Source organism: Vanacampus margaritifer, chromosome 2, assembly GCF_051991255.1.
Source record: "Vanacampus margaritifer isolate UIUO_Vmar chromosome 2, RoL_Vmar_1.0, whole genome shotgun sequence".
NCBI classification, from domain to species: domain Eukaryota; kingdom Metazoa; phylum Chordata; class Actinopteri; order Syngnathiformes; family Syngnathidae; genus Vanacampus; species Vanacampus margaritifer.
This window is the reverse complement of record NC_135433.1, coordinates 39,695,016-39,712,746: the sequence shown is the minus strand read 5'-3', so window position 1 is coordinate 39,712,746 and position 17,731 is coordinate 39,695,016. Positions and strand designations below refer to the sequence as shown.

The window sequence follows — 17,731 nt, the reverse complement described above, 5'->3', positions numbered from 1 at the left end:
ATTTTCGTTCTACTTTATTAGTATGGTGAGTGACATGAATATAGTGTCATTTATTGACCGTAGAAATTTAAAAAGCGTAAATGACGTTAATTTGCTCCGTTGTACCTGCATCGCAGTTTAGATCGGGATACCTGAGTAACTCTGTCCGCTCATACGTCAAACGGGATATCCCAGAATGTTTTATAAACCGAAATTTTTGACCTAAACCCACATTTGACTGCATGTAAATGTCGTTTCTGGTTAATATTCTATTCTGTTATGCTTGTGGATATTCTCATTTCTTTCTCAAGGCACTGAATTGGTCGCAACTGGACTGCTCTGTTTCCATTCAGTTGTAAAAATGGTTGTGGAGGCACCTAAAAAACAGGCGTGTTTGTTATTTCTTAGAGACAAAATTGTTCAACCTCTCTGATGAAAGGAAGTAGGATGGCGAGATGGTTTCTGAACCTTGAAGTAGAAGGCCTCTCCCTCACTCTCTTTCAAACCATCTGTCTTCTCTCTCCGGAATATAAACTTTTTGAACATGAAAGATTCTGCTGAAAACTAAAGATGTCAACCTAAGCCTTAATAAACTAATTCATAAATAAAGAAGTGTGCCCCAATTCTTTGCCCATGCCAGTGCTACTGGATACTGAGAGACTGAACTCATAGGTCACTTTGCATGCCTCAGCGACTCAAGAGGAATAAAACGGTGGACAAACACAACAGAGATAATGTGCAAGTGGGAGGAAGACACAAAGGAAACAGGTAGAGCAAGAGAAGACAGCGATGGAAGTGAGAGAGAGAGAGGACGGCTCTGCTCCGCTTCCACGCAATGACGCGGCAATGTAGGCAAAGGCACATTGCGACAACAAAATACTGTACAGTACACAAAAGTTCCAAACAGATAACAGTGTGCAGTCAAAATGAACTGGGTATGTGGACAGGAGAGGGTTCTAATAAGGTGCCGTGGCAGTTACAGAGTGATCATCGGACACGTTAAGTAAAGAACAAGACAGCATGAGAAAGGCAGAACGGAGAGAGAAGAATTGGAACAAGTGCGGGCAAAAAAGTGAGGTAGTATGTGCATGTTTATAAGTTAGTAAACTTATGTACATGAGTCTGTCGCTCCTACACATCAGGGTGCGGACAGAATGCGGAGGGGGAAGAGACAAAAGAGGAAGGGAGAGGAGGGGGAGAGAGATAAAGAGAAGGTTAGAAGAGGGTTTTGGGGGGATGGAGGGGAAAAGGGGGAAAGAGAAGAGGAGCGAGGAAGAAGAAAAAACATGAATCTATTTAAAAACACAGCTATACCAGAGTCAGGCCCATTCAGAGAGCAGGTGCTTCGGAAGTAGAAAAAAAAAAAAAAAAAAAAAGGAGCAGAAGAAGAGAACGTATGCTGAAGGAAGAAAAAGCTCACGACACAGAAAAAGACAAAGAGATCAATGGACGGACATCTTAGAATGGAGGGAGAATGAAAGGGAAGCCAGAACGAGAGCAGTAAAAATCATATCGGCAAGATAAAATGGTCAAACTAAAGACAATTGCTAACTAAACAATAGAATGATATAAGCTTTTCTTTATCTTCCTCCCCCAAAATAAATCAATTAACAAAAAAAGAAAGACACACAACAAACACAAAATCACATTATAACCTCCACTCCTTAAAGAGTGACATCGTGACTTGGAATCTTCATGAGCAACATCCCCCTCTACTCAAAGAATCTAGAGACAATTGAATAAAAGTCAACATGTTTTCATTTTGAGTTTGAAGAAAAATAGATTTGCCTCTAAATTCAATTTAACATGTTACAGAAAAAGTGGGAAACCATTTTTGGAATACTTGAGGAAAATAAAGCCGGACGATGCCCAGAATTGGATAGAGAAGTCAAAGACAAGGAGGAGACAGAGACAAAAATCTGTTAGAAAGAGACATGATTAGGCAAGCATCTCATCTCACCACAGCATGCTGGACACACACTGACACACGCACACAGACCAACATTCAGCATGCACAGTCTGCAAACACATACGTGCAATGTGGCTACATCTAAACCCTATCAATATGCACTGATTATAATACTAAACATAAGCAAAACATGATCGTCATTCAAACATCCCAAATAGAGAGTGAGGTGTGTCAGAAAAGTTCCAAGACCGGAGTCACAAAAGCTATATTTTTCAATTTTTTCATAAATGTAGTCAAATGTGTTGCCTGTAATTTTATTAGAACTATTATCTTAAGACACAGCACCTTAGCAAAACCTTGTCAAGAGACGGTAGAGACAAAAAAAACCCCCTCTTTGAACATCATACCTGTAACATTTAGTGTTTCGCAACACTCCAGCATAAATGAGTCATGCTAGCAAGGTAGCATCTGTGGCTTGTTTACATTCATGTTCATGTTAGCGATGGGCGTGGCTTTGGTCAGCGACATGTGGAGAGTGACGTAAGGCTACGTTCAAATCTGGCAAACTCCCCCTTTAAGCAATTAGGAGGCTAATTTGAAAACAAAAGAAGCAAACCTTTAATGTAAAAGTCCAAGATGTCTTTGATGTTATTTTATCGCAAATACAGATTTTTTTTTTATCGTCAACAACATACAAGTCCAAAATGATCACGTAACTATAAAATTACATGGAATTGGTATTAAGCATTGTGAATAAAAACAACCAGGATTAACCTTAACATAAAATAAATTAGCCTTTATTTCTCGCCCTTCAAAGAGAGACAAGCCACATTGATTGTGTATAGTTAGCTATATTCTTTGTTGTTTGTCTATTTTTTACACTAACCACATTAGCAGAGCAAAATCAAGAGTTGAGCCACGTCAGTGACAAAGTATCAAATCATCAGATCACAACAATAAGATGGAGTGGTAGATTCTACTTAATTGCGACTAACAAGGCCTCGTAGAATCTGCGGAACTGATCACTAGTATTAATCTCACTGACGAATTTCATGACATCATCTCTCTTGGACTCTTTCATGTAAAGCAAGGGTGTCAAACTCATATTAGCTCAGGGGCCACATGGAGGAAAATATATAACCAAGTGGGCTGGATTGGTAAAATCATTAATTTGAAAAAAAAAAAATTGCCGTCAATTATACACAGATTTTCGCTATTTGCAGGCCAGCCCTAAATTGCGTGGCGCACCTGTAGATATATTGTGCCCAAAAATAACACAAATACAAATGAAATACGGCAACACTTTGCCCATATGAGTTTTGGGTGTGTTATATCTACTTATTTTGCATATTACCTGTATATTGCTCACAGAATGCATTGTGTGGTGCCGTGAATGAAGTTATAAGGACGTTAATCCTTTTCATATGTGTAGTTGAATGTGTCTCTTATTCAGCACGTTTGTGTTTGATTTATGTTGGTCTATGTTCTTTTTAAACAAGCTAACTTTAAATTGCATGTAAAATAATGACATCCAGAGCAATTCCGTGTACAAATTGCATTGCTAATCTGAGGATTGCTTGTGAAATTACGAATTTATATGCCTTGATTGTGGCCGACTGATTAATGACTCTTTTTTTTTACTTTACAAAATTATCTTGGGGCCGAATTAAACCCCGTTGAGGGCAGTATGTTTGACACCCCTGATGTAAAGGATCATATTTTACACTCTATTGCATTTTAGCAGCAACTTAATGACAAATTATGCATGCAGACCGGGGTAATAATAGTTTTTGTTATTATTATTATTTTAGTTAGCTTTGATTTTGTTTTGACCTTTGTTTTTAAATTCGATTAGTTTTAATGACTTTATACAACAGGTTTCTTAATGTTAATTACTTTTTTAATGCTTAATTTTAGTATTTTTTTTATTAGTGTTATATAAATATACATATATATATATATATATATATATATATATATATATATATATATATATATATATATATATATTAGGGGTGTTAGAAAAAATCGATTCTGAAATATATTGCGATATTACAGCGCGCAATTCTCAAATTGATTCGATATGCGGCCGAATCGATTTTTAAACATCAATTTTTTATGGGAGTATTCAACAAAACGTATTACTTAAGGTTAGGATTTACACATTAAGCATGGAAGAATGTTATATTAATGGAACATTAAGCCTTAATATTTTATTTCAGTGCTGTTCAGACATGAAACAGACTGCAACCTGTTTGTTAAATGCAGTGGCTCAGTTATAAGCCAGAATTTTCAGATAAATACATTTTCATACAAATCTTACAGTGTAGATGTACAAGTTTACTGCTTTGTATTTTCTAAATTTGAGTATTTTTTTTGTTGTTGCAATAATCAATTTATAAATCTGTATCGAGATTAATCAAATCGTGACCTATGAATCGTGATACAAATCGAATCGCCAGGTACTAGGCAATTCACACCCCTAATATATATATATATATATATGGAGCATTCGTTCACTAAGTAGTGCAATATAAAGTATATATATATATATATATATATATATATATATATATATATATATATATATATATATGGAGCATTCGTTCACTAAGTAGTGCAATATAAAGTAATAAAGTACAGTACAATTTTCAAATGACTGTTTGATCTTCCTTCTTGTGTGCAGATGGATGTACAATACTGAAATAAATAGATTTAAAATGAAGCCCATGTATGATATTGACAAAGTCAAAAACAAAGGACATTTTCACTAAATTACAGTTTGTTTTATTTAGTTTTATGAACACAAGATGTAGTTTCAGTTAGTTTACATTTTTAAAAGCATTTACATTTTTATATCATTTTGTTAACAAAATGTTTTCTCAATTTTAAGTTATTTTGTTAGTTTTTGTAAACTGCCAAAACCACATTGAGCAAAGACGCTGAGTAGGGATATTCTTCACAGCAGGGAAGTGTAGGATGCTTAGAGTATTTTGAGCATTGGTGGTGTTGTGGTGAAGCAGCCCCTTTTCGGTTGATTGTGGCCCACATTGAAGTATAAAACTCATTTTGGGTTTGAAATACAGTATATATTTTGTGACACCAGTCCTGGAACTTTTCTGACACACCTCATCTAACATAAGCTTGCTACGAGGGATAATTATTCGAATGTTCATAGAGCTGCTTGCATAAACGTAATAGAGGCAGCCCTCATGATCCTCCTCCATTATCCATAGTTTGAGAGAGGCGTGAGGTTACATCTTATTAGTCGAGCCAACCTCAGTCCTGTCCTCTGTGTTGAGACTCCGGAGGCGGTCGGCTAAAGGAGACCTTGGCACAGCCACGGGGATTACGGCTCTATGGCTGCAACTTCTAAACTATACAGCATATAGAGAGCTATTGAGGACAATCGGCGGCCTGACATTTACTCTGCACAATCCCATCTGGCTCAAGGACACAACTTTCATTAGTCATGTAATAAGCAGAAACTTATCCCCTCAATAATTGAGAATGCGAATGAGTCGGATTGATTCCAAATGTCAATAGAAGTGTGTCGGAGTGTTTGGTAGAGATAGCGAAAGTCCAGACTGAAGCTTGACAGATTTTGTTTGGGACACTAAATGCAGACTGACACAAGAGCATAATGTCTCCATCCGTAAGTTGTTTGTATGCGATATTAGACTCACAATCACTTAAGCCCTTTCATGTTTGTCATTCATGTTTTACTGCACTTAACTATCTTGTTACCTTCATATTTCTTTTCATTTTTTGGAATCGTTGAATTACATGTTTTAGGGGGTTGTTAATGTTTAATTGCTTTAACGGACACAGAGACTAAAACGATAGTAAACAAACATGAAAATGACCTTAGCATTTAAAACTTACAGTACATTTATACACATTTCCAGTTGTCAGTTGCTAAATTTCGTATTTTTTTAATCTTTTTTTTTGTTTGTATTTTTGTATATTTAAATGTTTTTATTTAATTTATTAATTAATTTTTTGGGGGGGCTGGTGTTGACTATGGAAGTGTGGAACTGCCAATGTGTGTAAACATTTTTGGCCGATGTCTTTCAAACGTACTGCAGTATTTTAAATGTATTGATAAAGTCGTTCAAACATATTTCATATCATATAAATAATAATAATAATAATAAATAATAATGATAAAGTTTCTAAATGCAAAAAAAAAAGCATTTTTTCCCCCATAATGCCGCAGGGTTGTTTTTTTCCCCCATGACATGGGGTAATGCCACAATTGTGCAAGTAAATACCCAGTGGCATTATGGGAAAAAAAAGTTATATTTTAGTATTTACCCTCCTTTTACAAATACGTTCGAACGACTTTATCAAAATGTTTGATCGACTTTGCAACACATTCGAACATCATAGCCCAGTCAAAACTATTTACTCCACATTAACATTTCCATGCTTATGTAGAAATATATCATTAGGATAATTATTGTTATTTTAGTTTACCCAGTTGTCTCTATTAAATTTGGTGTAGGAAGAATAAAACCCCACTAAAGATGCATGGCTGCTTATGCTACAGAATGAGAGAATAATAAAATTGCAGTCATGTAAAAAAAAATCAAAATGTGTAAAGCTAATAATTTACTGCATTTGTAGCACATGTTGCTTTTTATCCTCAAAATGAGAAAAAAATAGATCTATTTGGGGAGATGCCCATAAACTAATGGAGGTGCAGCTTCTATTAGAGTGCAGGTTTCTGTTTGAAGATACACAGCGCATATACAGATGTTAGCAATGGGTTCCATTCCATTTAGTTTTAAGAGGCATTCCCTGTTGTTGCTCAAGTGGATGTGAGGGACACACACTGAATCCTTGCCACTTTAATCTATTGAACCTCTGTTTTGCATTTTCCGCTTGTGTTCTAAGAAACAATTACATGGTGTTATTTAATTGCTTAAACAACAAATATAATGGTCACCTAGGGTATTTTATTTTTTTATGTAAAAAAACAAATTAATAGGACACTCACCAAACCATTTGTACATTGTAAAATTTAATCCACGGAAAATGATTAGAGGTGCAGTATACTATAAAACCGTTCCATTATGTCTAAGTTGCTATATAAAGGTAAATAAGTATATTCTGTGCTATTAACAATTTTACTTGAAATCCTCACGCGCATGCGTCGCTCGGGAAAATAATTCATAAAAGGACATTTCCAGGTTTTCGGCTGACGTGATCCTCCTGGAACCGAGTCTCTCAGAACCTTCTCGCGCAAATCAACACGAGGGCTCTGAGTGTCAAGCAATGCTGGCGGTCGTTCGGGACTCATAGAACCGTAGTTACACATCAGGGTGACACCAAAAAACGGTCATCACCTAAACTTGAATAACTTTAGAAATAATTGATCAATTATTTTTATATTTCAGATTTACCAAGAAGAATTAATGTTCTAAGAGTCTACCAAATTTGACCTTGGAGATGCCATGGACTACTGAGGAAAAGACATTTATAGTTGAGGCATATTTTCGGCTCTCCCTTAGAGATCGGGGTCGAGCCGCTACTCCTCCGCGTGGAGAGGAGCCAGTTGAGGTGGCTCGGGCATCTGGTTCGGATGCCTCCTGGATGCCTCCCTGGAGAGGTGTTCCGGGCATGTCCCAGTGGCGGGAGGCCCCGGGGATGACCCAGGACACGCTGGAGAGACTCGGCTGGCCTGGGAACGCTTTGGGATCCCGCTGGAGGAGCTGGTTGAAGTGGCTGGGGAGAGGGACGTCTGGGCTTCCCTGCTAAAGCTGCTGCCCCCGCGACCCGACCCCGGATAAGCGCTACATGATGAATGGATGGCATATTTTCACCTGAAGTCTATTCACGCAGCTCAATTGCCATTCAAAGAACGGTTCGGATGTCGTGAATTTCCTGTCCACTCAATGATCTACAGATGGGTCAGCAAGTTCAGAACCCATGGGACTGTGCATAACCTCAATGGTAAAGACACTAACAGACAGATCTGCCATCAAAATTATCAGCACAGACTCCCGGTTGATTCCAAGCTCCTGACTTCGCCGCCCCACAGACTTGCTTGGGCTGCGGACAACAGAGTCTCTGACTGCAGCAACCTTGTGTGGTGTCCTTGATCATTTCGGTCGTCCAGATTGTGATTGTCTGTTAGTGTCTTTGCAATTGAGGTTATGCACACTCCCATGGGTTCTGAACTTGTTGACCCATCTGTAGATCATTGAGTGGACAGGAAATTCACGACATCCGAACCGTTCTTTGAATTGCAATTAAGCTGCGTGGATAGACTTCAGCCGAAAATATGCCTCAACTATAAATTCCTTTTCCTCAGTAGTCCATCGCATCTCCAATAATTGATTAATTATATTAAAAATAATTGATTAATTATTTCTAAAGTCATTCAAGTTTAGGCGATGACCGTTTTTTTTTTTTTTTGTGGGTCACCCTGTATTTACATCTATATTAAATGACTACGACTTCATTACTAATACTAGCTTCTTCTTCTATTGCCTTGTAGTGAGGTATTTAAGGTGTCCATTTTAACTTGTCGCTGCATGATTAAATATGGTACATTGCTGTGTAAAAGGCAAATAAACATTGACCATTGGACAGTGTGACAGCAACATGATGCCTGTGGGAAAGGGCATCATGAGCGACCTCATGGCCACCATTAGGAGCTCATGCTTCTCTTGACTACCTGGTCACACCTGACATCAATTAGTGATTAGGGGGTGGCATCGAGGGGTGGCACATTTTTCCTTTGAGATGAGATAACGCAATGTTAGTGGTGATGTCTATCTTCTTTTGGATTGTCTAACCTCTTTGTCATTTTTCTTTGCCACAGCTGCCCAGCTCCAGCCGTGAGTAGCATGCTGGATCTTAATTTGGGCTGCTGACCACCGGTAGCCCCATCTATTCATTGTTTCTTTTTTAATCTAGATTTTTTGTTGTTGTCTTTTCTTAGGGGACAAGCCTGGATCTGACAACCTTCGATTAGGCTTAGTCCAGTGGTGGCCCCACCTATTTTCCGTCTGGGTTTCAAATCCTTTTATTTGAGCTTATTTTTGATTGGCCTAAATCAAGCTTGTGGTTTTTAACCTCACTTCTTTTGTCGGACGTATTTTATATGTTGCTGTGTCTTAATGATATATACAGTATTACATATTTGGGGGCTCGTCCGGGACATGAACACGGGACTTCTCGCACCCAAAGCGAGAATCATACCCCTTGTGGAGATTTATGGGAATAACGTGTAGCATATTTTCGTTTATCTGTTTCCTACCTTGTTAAATTATTGTTGATAATTAGCATGAAAAATTATCAACATGATCAGTGCCTTTGCATATATGCATATCATCAACATCATCCATTATTAACAACCTAATTAAAGGTAATTTAACCCTGGAGAACCCACGGGGTCAAATTTGGCCCCTATAAATTCTGCTACTCAAATAACAAAGACCTTTTTCTTTTTTTTACAAATTTAACATAAAAAGTTCAGAGTGCCACTTCTGACCCCTGCATGGGGCCATCTAGTGGATAAATATTGCACTTACATGAGCCAGAGTGGTGGTGACAAGATGGCTAACATGCAACAAATAAAACAAAACAATTATATTGTTCAATGTAGCTGTGTATTTGATTGATTATTTTCTTAAATTCTAAATAGTTTACTGACAGTTTTTGTTATTCTGATTTTTCGAAATGATACCCCTAAATCCCAAAGGGTCAAATTTCGCCCTAATCCTAAACTAGGGAATACATTGAAAAAAACATTGAAAAAACATATATTTTGGTGTTCAGTGAACTTATAGCAGTCATTTAATGTATAATTCATAATTTTCCAAAGAAGAAAATGGTTCTTGGGTTCTCCAGGGTTAAGCAAATTTGTTATTTCAGCACACTAAACTGGTAGTACTTCACATTAATCAGCATCCATGAAGTAGTTTTTGGTGTCAAAAACCGGTGACACTTGCTGTGTAATGTATGACAGACCTCACTGGCCAATCACAAATTCACATTACAATAAATCATAACTGTGAGGATGAGTCATCAGTGCAAAAGCACTGCCATTTCATAATGTCATTTCACTAATTAACAGTACTAAAGGTGCCGACGTAAAAGTGAACATGAGGGTCACAATGTCAACACACAGATGGAAATGGAGATGCCTTCCCGTCTATTCAGACTTAAGATAACGATTCCAACACAAGCAGCTTGAGCCACATCGAACAAAGAGACGTGCGAGTATGACCGGGAGCGCAAGTTTCCCACTGGATGCAACAAGTGCAAAACTGGAGAAGATGCAATGTCAGGTTGATGCAATGACACAGAAGGGGGGGGGGCGGGGGGTGGTGGTCGCACACAACAAGACAAGTTTAATAATAACGCCGAGGGTTTGGGAACACTGTGCGTCATGCTCATGACGTGCGAGCGGTGCTTCTTTCTCTTTCTCTCTCTCTCTCTCTCTCTCGCTCCTTTCATGCAAACATCACCTCTTTTCTATCGTCCAATTCTTGGGTCTGCATGACAACAGGACCATACCATGCAAAAAAAACATTGATTGGGGGAGAGGGTTTCGCACACAAGGCCTCACAAAGCAGTCAATGCATTTGGCTGTGTAGACTGTACGATAATATGGAGAGCGGATTTGGAGAAATTAACCGAATCTGGGAGACGGTTTTAACAGTCTAAATAGAGTGCGGTGGTCTTTCAGGATTTTCTTTCTTTCTTTCTTGATTGTTTCTCTCTGTTTCAATAAGAGAAGCTTTCTGAAACAAAGGAGTAACAAAAGAAAAGAGAGAGCACACCAACCTTCTCGAAGCTCTGAGGGATGGAAGGGGGTTGATGCGGAACACAATGACGTGAGGAGAGAGAACGAGGAAACACAGAGAGAATAAAAACGGCCTGCGCAGAGCCACACACGCACACACATACAAAATCACGCATACACACACAATCTAGATGCTACAATCATTAGAAATGGTTCAACGGATGCACAATGGTGCCAGGAATGTTTTTGGGGGGGTTTTTTTGGACATTAAAAATGTAGTCATAATAATACATCTAATTGACCTTGTACAGTAATGGGCAAACTCAGAGGTGGGCAAACTTTTATGCTCAGGGGCCTCATTTAATTTCTAAAATAGACAGATGGGCCAGGTTATTTGTAGATAAGATACAAAAAAATAAAAATAAAAACATAAACGCACTGTATATTTCACTGAACCTGGCCAGAACTTCCAAAGTCAAAATTTGGCATATTTAATATTTTTTCAAAAATCTATATTTTTGGTCAGTCCATACATGTGGGTGCCATTTTTATGAAATATTGCAAAATGTTGACCAATCTAAAATGTTCAAAATGTCTTGTTCTGTTTGATAAGATAACATACACCTTTATTTATCCCACTGTGGAGAAATTCACAAATGATACAATGTTAATGATTGAAAAAAACATGTTGTTTTTCGGGGTACAAGGTTTTGGCCTGACGCCAGTGATGTAGACAGTGTTTAATAGGCTTGGATCTTGTTAGGCTTCTTGTTTACAAAACCTTCTGTTAATTATTATTTTTTTTTTTAAAAAGATAAATTATTCAAAAGACATTTTCAATTTGGCGGAAAATGCTATGTTAATAAACATGTAAGATTTGTTTTTTTTTTTAATACAATAACTCATTTTAAAATAGTTGTATTTGTAATTGAATTCTAACTAACTACAATGTAAAATTTAGGGATGGGCAAGTACCAATTCCAGGACTTTTTTCAAGGTTTCGGTACGCGCAACGGCGGCCGATACAAGTATTGGCCGTCATTTTGTGGCCTTTTTACAATCAGGAACCAGAAATTAAAAAATAGAATAGAACATTTAATTTGATTTCATGGAAGTTTAATAATAAATTCTATATTGGTAGATATAGATCTTTCTTTGGGGAAAATTTCTAAACTACGGTGATATTGGTACTTGATATCGGTGACTTCTCAAGAGTTGAGTACTTGTCTTGATATAGGTCTGAAAAAAAGTGGCACCAAACACCCACCCCCCAGCCCCCAAAAATATATTTATTTGATTATTTAGAATAGATTAATTAACCAATGATTAAAAAAAAACAACTACAATTTTAACTAAGCAAAGTTGTACGGGTACCTCTGATGTTTTGTGGCCTCCCGCTCATACTTCACAAGTACAGTTCAGTTGTCTTTAACTTTTATGTTAAATTTATAAATTCAACTGGCGCTTTACTTCCTACATCTGCATTTCATCTTTAAGAGCTGTTTGTTTTTAGACAATTCAATTATTTAGGTCCAGTTTCCATTTTACTTGTATGCACAGTAGATTTGAAAACTCATTCACTGTCATTGACAAGTATATTAAACTTTAACTTGTAAACAACTTTAACTGATGCACAACCACCAGTGGATGGCATCGATGGCCCATTTCATATAAGAGATCAGCAGTTTGTTAGTCCAATGGCAATGGGAGAAACGACTGCATTTGACGCAACCTACCCTACTGATTGCATAAGTACGACGGTTTATTAGGGCCACGTATAAATATATTTTATTTTATTCAGAGAAAAAAAACTCGCAAATTTATGAGTTTGTGGCAAATTTGCGACTTTATAAAGTGGCAGATTTGCGAGAAAAAACAAAAAAATTTACAAGAAATACACGTAGTGTACTACTCGACTGTTTGTGCCAATACTTTTCGGTCGGGTTTCCAAATAAGGAGATTTTATTTGCTTTAGCATAGATTAACGATGGTAAGCATTCGCTCTTGTGTACCATTGTGTACGGCCACTGGCCGGCAACAAACACGCCTGACTTTGCAAAGGTCCACACCCGGACGGCTGAAACATTTAAGTTATTTTATTAAAATATATATTTACTTTTAAATTTATGTTTCAATAATTATTATTTACACATTCATACATTTTGCTATTAATTTGTACAAGTAATTAAGTTGATGTGTCGAATCTGCTGCTCTCCGTCATTCACTAGCATTTACCTAAAGTGTGCTAGCTTCTGATTGGTTAGTGTTAGTCATCTGATAGGGAATCGGGAAGTGTTGTCGCTCTAGCTGTGGTGAATGACGAGTAAAGTTTAAATTTAAGAATAAATTCGTCTCCATCCTGCCTTTTCATTTTATAAACAGTGTCCCATTAACCACCAACGAATCCTCACATGATTAGAATATAGCTACGCTACGTGTATTTCTCGTAAGTTTCTGAATTTTTTTCTCGCAAATTTGCCACTTCATAAACTCGCAAATTTGCCACTTTATAAAGGCGCAAATTTGCGGGGAAAAAACTCGTAAATTTGCGAGTTTTTTTCTCGGAATATTGCCCCCAGCCTTTAAAAAATCTATATTTATAAGTGGCCCTAATACGCCGTCGTACATAAGAATGGAAGGCGAAAGGAGAGAGTCTATCCTTTCATTTGGTAGACTTGATGGACTGTATATACAAAAATCAAACACAATATTATGTGGGTCTTGAAAATGTTCTAAAAAAGCTGGCAGTGAAGAGTTTTAATTGAATCATTATTGAAGTATTTTTTCCTCATTTTTGAGACTTTCTGCACTACAGTATTTTAATCCTGGTCATGATGATGGTACTTAGAGAGCTAATTAGTTTTCAAGGTTGTGGAAAAAACACACAAAATTGAGCGATCACTGATGCTTATTGGGCTGGATTACAGAACGTAGCGGGCCTCAGGCTATCGTTTGCCCACCGCCGGTCTAACTCCTCAGGTTGGAAAGCCTCAAGTAGAAAATTGATTTTAATACACAGTGACGTTTCCATGCAGTTAAACCGTGGTGTGTTTGCCACCGTACCACGGTTTAAGATGGACTTGTTAAGGTGGGAAATGCCAAACAAGATCAACATGTACTGCAGACAATGAGTTGGTTAGTAGTACTTGTTGAAAGAGCACAGTAATGGAAAAGACGTGTTTGGTTATAAGGCGACAGCACCTCAGCAGTGGTGATTTCACGGTGTTTTGTCTCTAGTTCTGTATGTGTGTGTTTTTGTTGCATGTTGTGTTTTCAGGCCCTACCTCGCACGTAGAGGTTGGCTGGCGAGGAGTAGCGCACACCTTGAGAATTAGTGGCCACGCACTCGTACTTCCCTTGGTCGGTTTCCTCGCTGTTCTCGATCTGGAGAGCTCCTGAGGGGATGAGAGAAGGAAGAATGATGTTCAGTCAAAGACGTTTTTGATGGCATCCGGCTATCACATGCTTCGTGTCTGCTTGTTGTTCTTTTCCTATTTCCTTTTTCTTGTACATTGTGACCCTGAGGGATCTTCACTTCTATCGCCTCAACATCCATCTAAGTCTGCTTTGCTATTTCTTTTGTAGCGAGGCAACGTTTGAACTGAGTACAAAAAATACGAGGCAACTCTGTCCTTCCTTAAAAATAAAAGGTGGCTTGAGATACAAGTGACCTGTCATTTATTTATTTTTTAAACTAAAAGCCATCGTTCAGCTGATTTGACATTTGAGATGCTCTATGGTGGCGGTGAAGCAGCGGTATGGCAGATAGAGAACATTTCTTCAAAAGAGAGACGACAAGCTAATTAACTCATTCACTGCCATACATTTATGAAAAAAAAAGATTATTAAAAATTAGGGGCAAGAGGCGATAATTTTTTAAAATTTGTAATTAATCGCATGACTTCACCAGTTAACTCACGATTAATCACGAATTTTATATCTGTTCTAAATGTACAATATAAAATTCTAGGTTTTCATACTCTTGTAAACAAAAGTGGAAACAAATGTTAAACTAATAGAAATAGTTCAAATGAATTTTTGACATTTATAGCCATCAACAGTATTGAATGAATTAAAAAAAGAAAGAACATATTATTAAAAATTTGGGCCATCAGGCGATTAAAGTTTTAATTGTAATTAATCGCATGACTTCAGTAGTTAACTTGTGATTGATTAAAAACTTCATATCTGTTCTAAATGTACAATAAAAAATTCTAGGTTTTCATACTCTTGTTAACAAAAGTGGGAAAAAAAAGTTAAACTAATAGAAATTGTTCAAATGAATTTTTGACGTTTATAGCCGTCAATGGCAGTGAATGAGTTAATGCCACTCCCGGGTAAAGTTTATTGTCCAACAAAACATAAAACAAATATATTAAGTTAGATGTTGTGCATTTAATAAAACAACCACATAAGCTTTGACTTAGCTTAGCTTGTCGTTTAGCTAAATGCTAACAACAACAAAAACATAACGCTTTAGGGAATGGATATTGGAACAACATGTGTAGACTTACAATATAACAATGTATATATACTGTACCATTTATTCTCTGTTAAAAAAAATTATATTAATATAATATAATATTGCTGAAGTTTACAGCAGTTGTGAATCTGCACGAATGTATTATACTGCCTCCGGTGGCCATGTCACACAGACCAGAAGGCGTTACAATGAATTAATTATGACCCACAAACATTTAAACATTTACATTCTATATATAACTATGTAATATGTGTGTTTATAACATACAATGTTATAAAGTTAACATTTCCTTATAAAAACAAAAACAAAAAACAAATTACAGTTATTTATTTATTTTTGTATTTTTGAAAGGAGTCTGGAATGGTAAATGTCATTTCATTCTTTACAATGGTGAAAGAGGATTTGAGGTACAAGTGTTGTGAGTTACAAGCATGGTCACATCACAAATTAAACTCATATCTCAGGGCTGTATAGACTGTGGCCAATGTCACACCAAATGAATGCACAAAGTTTGTGAATTAAAAAGAAGTCCCAGAGAGACTTTTTGTAAACTTTAAAGAGACATAGTTTCATACCCCACAGCAACAAGCCAATGATGCTCTTTAACTCATCCGTGTGCCTCTTACTTCCTCAATTTTCATCCTCCTACTTTCTGTGTCTCCTTAAACTAAAATTATTCCCAACATTTGTCAGGTGTTCTTTTCTTCATCTGGTTTCAAAGAGTTCTATTCTTACTGCTACTTTATTCCCACTCTTGCTAACGGGCCTTTTGAATTACCAGCAGTGATTTTTTTTTTTTCTTGCAGCCTACTGTGTCACATTCATCTCATCCAAAACCGACTTTGACATGAAGCCTGAGGAGGAAGTACATAACCAGGGTTTACACTCTGCTGCATTGCGCTGAGCAAAGGCAAAAAAATAAAAAAAGCATAACAATTCAAAATACACACCTCATATACACACTAACTGCAGAACAAAAGGAACCCACGCGGTCATAGACATATACCAATGCATCCACACACAAACTTTACCATATTATACAAAGAGGCACATTAAATCCCTCAGGCTGGTTAAATATAGTATATACACTAATATATATATATATATATATATATATATATATATATATATATATATATATATATATACTACTAAAGTATGAGCATTTCAGCTGATTTCTGCTCTCATAATGTCAAGCAATGTGTGTGTTTTCACCACCCTGCTTTTAATGGGGATGAGGGGAGCCGCTTCGATTGACTGGGAGTCATCTGCGTTCCATTCCACAACAGTGCAAAATAACAAAGAAAGAACCATCCATGTGCTTTGAGCTATACCTGCGCTGGGCATGAAAAAAAGGGTGCGTAGTGTTAAACTGGTTTTCACCCTTTCAATTTTCCAGATTTTTTGGGGGGCGTGGTTAAAATATGGTCCAATGGCGCAGTTAGGTAATGATGACCACAATATTTACCGCAATTGCAGAAGACAACTGGGACTATTTACATGGATTAAAGGGTATAATATAAATTATGTATGTCTTATGTGTAGCTAAAAAAAATTGGAGGTGTCAAATATTATTTTAAAGTATTATTATAATATATTTTTTATTTTTTTTATTTAGGTGAGAATCTAATTGTGATAATAGCTAGCTTTCGTCTTTAAAAAAATGTAATAGTATAATAAAAACTTCCATTTATAAGATTTGTCCATTTTAAGATTAAATTGCTGAGCAAAGCAATCGTGTTTCCATAAGATCCTCATTTGTAGCCCTTCATTAATTTCAGAGTGGGACAAATGTTTCTGTCTTGGTGGAGGCAAATGCTTCTGTAAAAATTTGTGATCCGGGTCCAATTGCAGCAAATCAAAAGGCCAACAAACTGTCCCGATCCCTGTTTCTTACTAAAGGCGGGTCACCTTCTGCTGTTGGCCTTCATCCAAAAGCATTCCAAAGCACTGGTAGCAATATTTGCATAGTAAATATCTTTTTTTAAGGTTTAGTTGCAGTCATGACTTACACAAAACACTGATGTGGAATGTTGTAGTGAGTGTTACTCTATATTACAAGCTGAGATAAAACAGCTGCATAATGTCGGTTTAATGAACACCGTTTTGCTCGTATTTCCCTTTTAAATTAAATGTAGTGCAGTACTGCTGTGTAGAGAAGATAACTGTCACAAAACATTAAATCTAATGGTGGACTCTGTGCCGTTTTCCATTGCATTCAACTTGTACATGATTTAATCAACCAAAAGAACTAATCAGATGAGTTCTAATATCTTGCAAGTGGGTATTTCGGTGCCTTTTGCATCATTCTTCAAGGGAGATAAAGTTTGATTTGTTTCAGCCATTTTGGTCTCAACTTTTTGAGCTGAGGCTGAGCAAGCGAAATCAATCATCTACCTGAGTCCTTTTTTCTTTCTTTTTCAAACACATGAAAGAAAAACAGCTCATGGATCTCTTGTTTTTCTTCATTTTCTTCCTTTTGCTCACAATTCAGAGAAAGATTGTGATGAACAGGATTAAGAAATCAGGTCTTCTTCAGAAATGAAGTATAGTCAGGAATACAATCAGCGGTGAGACAGACATAAAGAACACAACTCTT

General features: G+C 36.8%; 1 protein-coding gene across 1 annotated transcript in view; it reads right to left on the bottom strand.

Moving 5' to 3' along the window:
* The window catches only part of LOC144044846 (receptor-type tyrosine-protein phosphatase S-like), a 125,714-nt gene that overhangs the window by 45,700 nt on the left and 62,283 nt on the right, over window positions 1-17,731 (bottom strand). The window contains exons 6-7 of the mRNA XM_077559505.1: window positions 13,934-14,044; window positions 1,096-1,110 (exon numbers count right to left, since the gene is read on the bottom strand). Coding sequence (XP_077415631.1) covers window positions 1,096-1,110; window positions 13,934-14,044 — 126 coding nt within the window. The remainder of the gene's footprint in view (window positions 1-1,095; window positions 1,111-13,933; window positions 14,045-17,731) is intronic.